At 44.0% G+C, this 9,736-nt stretch overlaps 1 protein-coding gene across 1 annotated transcript; it reads left to right on the forward strand.

The window, feature by feature from the left end:
* Positions 1-6,712: 6,712 nt before the first annotated feature.
* Positions 6,713-7,404, forward strand: LOC119301351 (defensin-like protein CAL1). The gene is made up of 2 exons (XM_037578311.1): positions 6,713-6,871; positions 6,961-7,404. Exons 1-2 carry the CDS (start codon positions 6,802-6,804, stop codon positions 7,143-7,145), a joined length of 255 nt encoding a protein of 84 aa, XP_037434208.1. The 5' UTR covers positions 6,713-6,801; the 3' UTR covers positions 7,146-7,404.
* Positions 7,405-9,736: the final 2,332 nt, after the last annotated feature.

Genomic DNA, 9,736 nt, shown 5'->3' on the forward strand with positions numbered 1-9,736 from the left:
TAAGCGGAGTTATAGCGACGCGGATTTTTGGGACATGGTTCCACGCGAGGATGAAATCTGGGTTGTCCATCTATGCTATGAGATTAGCACTTATATAGTGAATTAAGAAATACTAAAATGATACGGTGGGTTAATTTGATGAATACACGTTTATGATACGCGTTTATGATACGCGAAGTACGTGGGTGGGTGGGATAGGCATCTATTTAAATGGCGTTGTCTTTTATGGCTCGTCTGGCAGTTGGAGTGAATGCATGCACCCTCATAATGCGATGTTTTGATGAATGGTAAATGCAAGTGATGTGCAGTGTATTCAACTGCTCTCAATTGTTGAAGTCTAGTTGCTATGGATGAGGCATTGATCCGTTGATGGATATATTGTTCAGTGCATTCACACATCTGAAGAGATTGAGTGGTGAACTAATGAAAAAAAATCTCATGAACTACACTATTAGTAGAGCTTCCAGCGGGAGAAGCAAAGTTCACTTAGTGAACAGTTGGGTTGGGGTACCACGTCTTAATAGTTCACTAAATGCACATGTGGTCTCATGTGATTATGATCATGTTTGATTTTTGTTTTCTTAGCTCGACCGTTATTGCTGTCTGTTTATACAATACTTCAGCTTCGCACGCCTAGGTCCATCGCCACCTCTCACTTCTCGAACAGAATCAAACTTAGCTTAAGAACATATCCATCATGTGCCTCGCCAATCTGCTGGCCATTGCCTTACTATTTGTCCAGACACAGAGGCTGAACCCCACTGCAAAGGGAGCCTCTGCCGGTGTACCAATAGTCCATCGCATTGCTATCCCATATGTTTTCCCCTGCGCCATGCATTGTAGTAGTATGTATCTACTACGTAGTACGTACTGCTTGCTCACCTAGGACGCAGGCAGAAAATGGTCAACCGATAATGTATCTACAACGGTTGCATGTATGCACCATCAGTATGGAATGTTTATTTCCGCGCGGTCGCTAACTACGCGAGCCCTAATCACCTCTACCGTGCCATAGACATGGAAATAAATATCTCAGTGAAACCAATAGCGGTTTAATTGGACACCAAGATAACTTAAATGGCCCCTGCACACCCATCAAGCTACCCAGGCCTGCAACCCATCAAGCCACCCAGCTGAAAATGAACACCGGCGGTCCTTGTTGGCGTTAACCACCTGCTACAAATAAGTGAGCTGCTCTAGTCTGCCTGGTGGGCCACGGTCACTCATTGATGGTGGGAATACATCATCTATTAGAAATAATTCATCCTGAGGAATGCATATACCTGACAAGTGATATGAATACGCATGCATCATGACGCAATGGGCGGGTGTGATATCAGCCTCGCGTGGCTGCATGTCTACTCATGATTTATCCGAGTTATAGTCTCATTTGTGTTGAGCTGCTCGCCAACGATACCCTTCATCACAAGGAGTGACTAGTCAGGCAGGGAAAATGTTGGCAATCATTCATTTCAGCAGGTAGCATACAGGCTCGGTTTTCCATTTTAGGACCCAGCACTATATTCATTGCATACAGTAACAGCAGGCCCGTGAGTGTTGCTTGCGACCTTGATGGACGCTCCATGGCCAGGAGTGCATATCCAGTGATACCAACACTAGTATGATACGGTGATACAAGAAGATGTGGTCCGTTTGATCTGTGCCCTAGGGACAGGATTGAACATCCACACAATCCACTGCTAAATATACGAGGGAGACCTTGAAACTTTTGTAAATTGCTGGTTTGCAACTTAGCCTTACGTCATGTCACTATCGCCTCTCTTTTTTGTGGGACGGTCATTTCAGTTTCATTCACATGGATGAAGTAAAAAAGCTAGATCACACTAGAAATACATCATCTGATTCCAAAAGAAATAAACCTATATGTAGCTTTCGGGAGAAGTGAGCAACGCAACGGAAAAGAGATTACTCTGCTTGTAATTATTGAGTAAGCTCATGATTTTTTTTATTTTTTGAGGATCCTTCAGTAGCTCATGTTGGAACGATCAGTTTGTGTCCAGTCTTTACTGCTGGGGCCCAATTTTTTTTTTCAAATGTCAAACGAATTAAGACAAAAAAAAATTTTGTGATCTTTGTCCCATACAAATGCCACGTGCAAATTTTGACAGATAAGCATTTTCGCCTGCACAAAAAAAAATCGAAGACCAAATGTCACCGTAATTTTGTGTTTTTTTCACCGACGAAATACCACTGCTCCGTTCCTCGTGAAAATTCTCAAGGATGCTTGCGACACCAACAAGATCATCTACAAAGTTTTTCAAAATTGTTCAAAAAATTAAAAAAAGGTATTGTTCACCCGGGAGCCAAAACACCGCCGCCCCTTACTTATCTCGTTATTTAAGAACAAATATAATTACTACATGCATGTGCTGATTAACCCATACATCCTGATCTAACAATGTACGATTACTTTTCCGCTAACTGTATGAGCAACAGTGTACTGTGCACTGTTCAATGTTAGTGGGAATTTCGGTCTTTCTATCTTTCTATTTTAGGTTAACGGGATTAAAATACTTTGCTCTACCAGCGGGCTGCATCTTGATGAATGGCAGCGGACAGGAACAAAGACTTGTTGCTGAGAAAGTGAGACGTGCAGAAGTGTTACGACTTTGTAAGTACGCGCAGCTTTCTGGGAGGCAAGATGGAAATATACAAGGAGGTATGTGTAAAAACACAAGTGAGCTGATCCCACGCCCTCCATGTAGATCGGACGTACCATGCAAGCTCGGAGCATGGTATCATGCCATGCACCGTATCACAGGATATTTTCCCCAGGGCCGGTCCTAGGGAGGGGCGAACGGGGCGGCCGCCCCGGGCCCCCAAAAGCCAGGGGCCCCCTCCCAGGTATACGTATGTAGGTATACATACAAGCTTCGACAGGAAAAATTCTATCAGCGCCTCGCTCAGCTTCGCGTGCTAGCCTAGGAAAGTAAATACGTTGGGCCTGGCCCATGTTTGCACGTACTCACGTGGAGTCGTGGAGAACTGCAGATCGGAGAGGAAAAGGAATTGTTGCCTCGTTGGATTGATTTCCTGTAATTTAGGAATTAGCTTCGGTCTTTCCTCAAAAAAAAAGAGATTAGGATCGGTCGTTCCCTGCCTTTTTCCTGTTCCGCTGTTCCTGTTCGTCTAATCTCTTCGACTCTCCTCACGAACGAACGACGTGACGACTGCAGCAGGCCAGCAGCAGGATCTCTCATCTCTTCGACCGAACAAGTATGTCTCGGCGCGCTCTCTTCCCTCGCATGATCTTGGTCCAATTTCTTTTCTTTCTAATCCTGATTCCCAATTTCTCAATCAATCGAACAGATTAACAGGGAATTGTTTTTAGGGCGCTCAAATCATTGCACCCACGTTGCCAGATTAGATTGCAGAAAGAAGGTAGTATACCATGCCCTAGCAGATTCTCATTATATTAGATGATCTTTTGTACTTAATCTAATATTTTAATTAGCTTTGTGCTAATTTTGAAAGTGAATTGTTCCTTTCAATTTCAGCAGGGTCATGTCGAGTACAGGTAGAAAGTATTCATCTGGAAGTCATAAAAGAAAGAAAGAAGAAGGAGGCAGGTGAGGAGAAAGAAGCATTGAGCGGATCTCTTTTTAAATATTATAAGAGCGATACGAGCACGCCAACTAATCCAGACGAGTTGGCGATAGTTCTTGTGGGTGACCAGACTGATGGCAATCCGGAAGATGATGGTCATACTCCTACAGAAGGCAATGTTGACGTCAACATGGATGATAGCAATGTGAGTGACCATGAGTCCATATTTAATTCATCTGCGGCAGGATCTACTAGTGTTGATGAGGAACCAATTAGTGTGGATATTTATGGTCCAAGCAATTAGGGTAATCTTGATAACAAAGCGAGGGACATATTAGTGGAAAGGGGGTCTAAAAGGGAAGAAGAAAACACTAAATACCGGATTTTCTTTACTATGCCTGTTACTATGGCATCAGCTGAAAGAAGTTTTTCGAAGTTGAAGTTGTTGAAGAACTACTTGAGATCTACAATGTCACAAGAGAGGTTAAATGGCTTGGCAACTTTATGTATCCAGAAAAATTTGCTTGATGAAATTGATATTGATATTGTCGTTAGTGATTTTATATCTCAGAATGTTAGGAGAAAATTTTGAAGGTAATATGTAATAAATTATGTGATATGCATAATCATTTTGGATGCACTTAATTATTTTCTTTAATACAAATTATACGTACATATGATGATTATTAATTAGGAATTTATACTAAGGGCCCCGAAGGGCCCCGGATCATAGTTTCGCCCCGGGCCCCCAAAATCTCAGGACCGGCCCTGAATATGCATAATCATTTTGGATGCACTTAATTATTTTTTTAATACAAATTATACGTACATATGATGATTATTAATTAGGCATTTATACTAAGGGCCTCGAAGGGCCCCGGATCATAGTTTCGCCCCGGGCCCCCAAAATCTCAGGACCGGCCCTGATTTTCCCCCATGGCCAGGCCACCCACCGGTTTTGATGTAATCCAGCTATAATCTGTTCGGCCTGCCTGACGAGCCGCATGTGACCTTGATGACCATTCTTCATCGGTAAGGAAATCCAGCCCGTGAAATGGCGAGTCCCCATCCACCAGTTTCGACATGGAAATGGAATGAAATAATGGACTTGGGTGCGGGTGGGAACGTGGAATATAATGGATGCTGTGCTCCTGTGCAGGTGCTAGGATCAGGGGAGGCGGCAGCTGGAGGGGTGGCCAGCAATTGAATGCGGAAGGCACCACGCGAGGTTCTATACAGTATACGGATCGATGTTTGGGAAACGCTCTGATGTTTTCTGTGGATGTATGATTATCGGCACACACACTAATCTGCCGTCTGCCTATATAAACCCCACACTCACTCGCGTCCATTCTCTACTCTCCATTCGCTTTGCTAAGTAGCAGCAGCAGGAGACCTCCTGCTCTTCACTCCAGTATGTCTCGGGTAAGAGTATTTAACAAAAAACTATCACAATTCGTGAAGCCGTGCCAAAAAATTACCACTTTACAAATTTGTGTGAAAACTATTACTTTTGTTCTAATCTTTGCCCAAAAACTACGAAGTCAGAAAAATGGCCAATTCAGATTGTTTAAGCGTGATCATAACATGCTGGGCCCACCCGTCAGTTCTTTGACCGTTAACATGTGGGGCCACACGCCAGTACTTTGTTCTTCTTCTAAAATTCCCTATCATCCTCTAAAATTCCCCATGGAGATCTCTGGTGGCTTTCAATGGCAGACGAATTGAGCTAGCTAGCTAGCTCTAATAGTCCAATCGACTTTTGCTTTGGATGAATCGAGCTAGCTAGCTCCAATTTCCTCGATGTAAAATCGTGGCCGAACATGCAGCCGGGCGGGAAGGGCGGAAGACCGGCCTTGGCCATGGTGCGGTTGTCGCAGATGACCACGGACCCGTCCACCGCCACGACCCAAGACAGCTCAGCCGGAGGCGCGAATGCCAACTTCGTGCGGCGGTAGCCATGGCCAGGTCGCGGAGGCCAGCGCGCAGCCATGGCCAGCTCGCCCGGAATGGAAGCTCGCGCGGAGGCCAGCTTTGAGTGCGGCGGTCGCCGTCGAGCTCGCCCGGCGACGTGGAGTCCAGCCAGTGCGGCGGCTAGCTTGCTCGGTAGTGCGGCGGCAGCTCGCCCACAGCCGGCCCGGCGACACTACGCATACAAAATGTTTGTAGAAATGTCCCAGTGAACATGTGGATCCCATCTGTCAAAACGGTCAATCTAGCGGGGTTGACTATTATTATCATGTCAATGCTTACGTGTGGGCCAGCCCTGTCATAATCACGCTTAAACGAGTGGAATCGGCCACTTTTCTGACTTGGTAGTTTTTAGACAAAGATTGAAACAAAAATGATAGTTTTCCGCACAAATTTATAAAGTGGTAGTTTGTAGACACGGTTTCATGAATTGTGCTAGTTTTTGGTTAAATACTCCTCAGGTGAAAGAAGATCAGCAGGCCCGTGACGTGAGTGTTGCTTGCGACCTTGATGGACGCTCCATGGCCAGGCCACCCACCAGTTTTGATGTAATCCAGCTATAATCTGTTCGGCCTGCCCGACGAGCCGCATGTGACCTTGACGAACATTCATCGGTAAGGCTAGTCATAGTGGACAGTAACTTAGACTAGTAACATATACTAGTCTAAGTTACTACCTTCATAGTGGGTAGTGTCATAGGTGTGGTAACATAGTTACCTTCATTTATTACTTTGTAGACTCATTATGCATTGGAAAGCGTTATGTGATGGTAACATATTATGTTAGTACTCTATTTGCCTCTCTCCTCATTAACTACTTGCCACATCACCATTTTTGCTTATGTGGCATCTATGTTACTACCTATGTTACTCCCACTATGACCAGCCTAAGGAAATCCAGCCCGTGAAATGGCCATCTACCAGTTTCGACATGGACATGGAATGAAATAATGGACCTGGGATGAGGGTGACAATGTGGATGGGTGCAGCCGTGCAGGTGAAGTGCTGGCATCGGGGGAGGTGGCAACTGGAGGAGGGTGAGCAGCAATTGAATCCAGAAGGCACCACGCTTTGTTAACCCCACGACTTAAACACCCACACTAATCTGCCGTCTGCCTATATAAACCCTACCAAGTCAGTCCAGGCCACTCCATTCGCTTTGCTAGTAGCTAACACATCCCCCCGAACGCGTAGTAGTAGCAGCAGCAGCAGCAGGGTAGCTCCTCAGTCCAGTACGTCTCGGGTGAGCAAGATCAGCAGATCGATGGCGCTCGAGCTCTGTCGTCGCATGACCGCGTCCGCCCTCCTCCTGCTCTTCCTCCTCGTCGCCACAGGTACGTCGCTCTTCCCAGCCAGCCAGCCGTGAACAGTTTTTCTGCATGACGCTTACTGTGGTTTGGTACTTTGGTTGACGTGCATGCAGAGATGGGGACGACGACGGTCAAGGTGGCGGAGGCGCGGGACTGCCTGTCGCAGAGCCACAACTTCAAAGGCGCGTGCCTCAGCAGCAGCAACTGCACCGCCGTCTGCCGCACGGAGAACTTCCCCGACGGCGAGTGCCACGCGCCGCACTACCAGCGCAAGTGCTTCTGCAAGAGGCCCTGCTAGTCCGCCCACTCGCCCGGTCCTGCCGAGACGTCCCATGCATGCTACTGTAGATCATCCGTGCCGTTAGCTCGTTCTGTTCCGTTCGCCAGTGCGTCCACGTTCGACGCTACTTGTTCGTGTGTCCCGCTCGGTAGAACTAATAAAGTAGAAAATCAATCGGGGTCTCTCGAGTTTAGTTGGCTGTACGTCGTGTTGGTTGGCACCTGATTTGTACTCCATGTGGTGAACTGGTGATGTAATAAATATGGTCGTTGTTTCAGCATGGATGGACGTGTGCTGTGTGCAATCTCTCTCTCTCTCTCGCTGTGATCGTTTGTCATCTTGGAAGAGAAATGCTACATACCACTATTATTGTGACTACATTATTGACGTGACAAGATGAATTGGACGTTGCCTTCTTGCACACTACAACACATATTCATTCCTTTGTTTCTAAACAAGACTGAAAATGTTGAATGGAGCTCGGCCTCCATGGAGGCCGAATTTGGGATGATCAAAAAGTCATATTTGCACGTTTCTAATTTTTTTTTAAAAACACACCTATATTAGAAGCATGATGTACAAGTGTGTCAATTTTCACAACAAAATATGATAAAATGAGTACTACACATACACAACAAAAAACTTCGCCTTTTTAGTACAAGCACTATTTATCCTCAAAGTCCATGATTTGTTTTGCATAACTCACATTACAAGGTATTTTATCCTGAAATTTTACACACATACACATCACATCCTTATATACTTCTGTATATTTTTATATATTTATGAAACTGAGAAGTTTGAATTTTGTATTTTTCAAAAAAACTGGTCTCCATGGTGGCCGAGCTCCAAAACACCCTACTCAAACAATAACCTTCTATATAATACCTTAGCAATTCATTTATCTAGTGCCTTTTTTTGGCGGTAATTGCCTTTGGCTCCTAGGTGCATATGCACCCATTGTCGAAATACACATTTCGAAAAGTTGAAAAATTCGGAACAAAAATCCCGCGTGTATATCCAGACATTTTATGTGCGTGCAAAAGGTTTCAGTGAAAAACGACGTTTTTTGTGGCTTGTGTAAAAAAGACAAATTCTGATGCTTCATTCTAACTATTCACGAGGCATTTCTTTATTTTTTTACACAAGCCACAAAAAACGTTGTTTTTCACCGAAACCTTGTGAACGCACATAAAATGTCCGGATATACACGTGGAATTTTTGTTCCGAAATTTCAACTTTTTGAAATGTGTATTTTGACAATGGGTGCATATGCACCTAGGAGCCAAAACGCCGCTCTCCTTTTTAGTCATTTTTACACAAGCTATATACCGTTGGAAAACGCCGAAGGTCTTAAAACATGTAACAAACAATACTCACCGCGTAAATCGGCTTGACCAATTTTTTACCGTTCCACCAGAGCATAAAATGAAAAACAAAATAGCCAGACACATTCCTGCAAAACTTTAAATTAATAATATAAAAATATAGTGGAAAAAAAGTAAAAGTTTTTATTATGAATCCATTACCCGTCTATACTCGTTGGAACACCGAACGGAAATAAACGTTGCCATTTAGATATATCATAATTCCAACCAAGCAGCTTTATTTCGAGTGCTTCTTTGAAATCCCTTGCAAAACTCTTTAATTTCAGTGCATGCCTTAACTTCTTTTCCTCTAACGATTGTGATGTTTGAATAGGAGATTCATAATATATAGGCGACGTGCCTCTTTATCAATGACGTACAAGATGTATCGGCCGATTGATGTATAGGGAAGATAAATCTACAAGTGGAGCTATTAGAAACAACAATAAACCATGATAACAATGGACAAATTACTATACTTACCTTGTCGCATGATGAGATGTCGTTGTCCATCCCAGGCCAACTATCAAATAATGTTGCCAACGTCTGGATAGTTCCTTCTCGCAAAACTTCTGACCTCGTGTTGACTCTAGAAACATGGACTAAGCAAAAAAAGAAATATTGGTTCAACATGTTGATACTAATGACACATAGAATAAAGAGTTACGATAGAATGAAGAGTTACGATAACATACAATGAAGAGTTACGATAACGTACACAAAATCATAGATTCATGTAGTGTACAGGAGGGTCTGTGAACAATACTCCCTCGTCACATGCCAGCATACGCACGGCGGTGTTGAATCAATCATTGTCCATGGGTTGCTCCATGTTAAGTATGGACTGAAGTTTCTTAAGACTTAAGCCGATTGGACCAGGTGTCGAGCTCCGGACCCATAACTTCCTATAAATTGGATGGTAAGAAGAACAGTAATATACATCCACACATTAAATATTGATACATGATACTTACTTCAGACACGCGGCATCATCGATCGACATGATGTAGCTGCAAAGGCCGGCAAGTAATTCATGTTTGTCCGTGGGTATGATAGTGATTGTGGCAGGACGTTTGTCTTTGATAACGTCCAATGGATTCTCCAGGATCTCGAAATCAGAATTAGCTAAAGTTTCTTCATCGTCAGGTTGATGATATATGGGACCTCCTTTTAGCTTATTAAGCTCTGAATCGAGCAAAATGACAGCGATTTTTTGTCGAAAATGTTTCATATCTTCGTACA

Source organism: Triticum dicoccoides, chromosome 1B (assembly GCF_002162155.2).
Source record: "Triticum dicoccoides isolate Atlit2015 ecotype Zavitan chromosome 1B, WEW_v2.0, whole genome shotgun sequence".
In the NCBI taxonomy this organism is placed as follows: Eukaryota; Viridiplantae; Streptophyta; class Magnoliopsida; order Poales; family Poaceae; genus Triticum; species Triticum dicoccoides.

Excerpts from the sequence above, each read along its gene's own strand:
- LOC119301351 (XM_037578311.1), top strand. The coding sequence starts at position 6,802 with ATGGCGCTCGAGCTCTGTCGTCGCATGACCGCGTCCGCCCTCCTCCTG. Across the intron at positions 6,872-6,960 it reads CTTCCTCCTCGTCGCCACAG|AGATGGGGACGACGACGGTC; the intron begins GTACGTCGCTCT and ends ACGTGCATGCAG.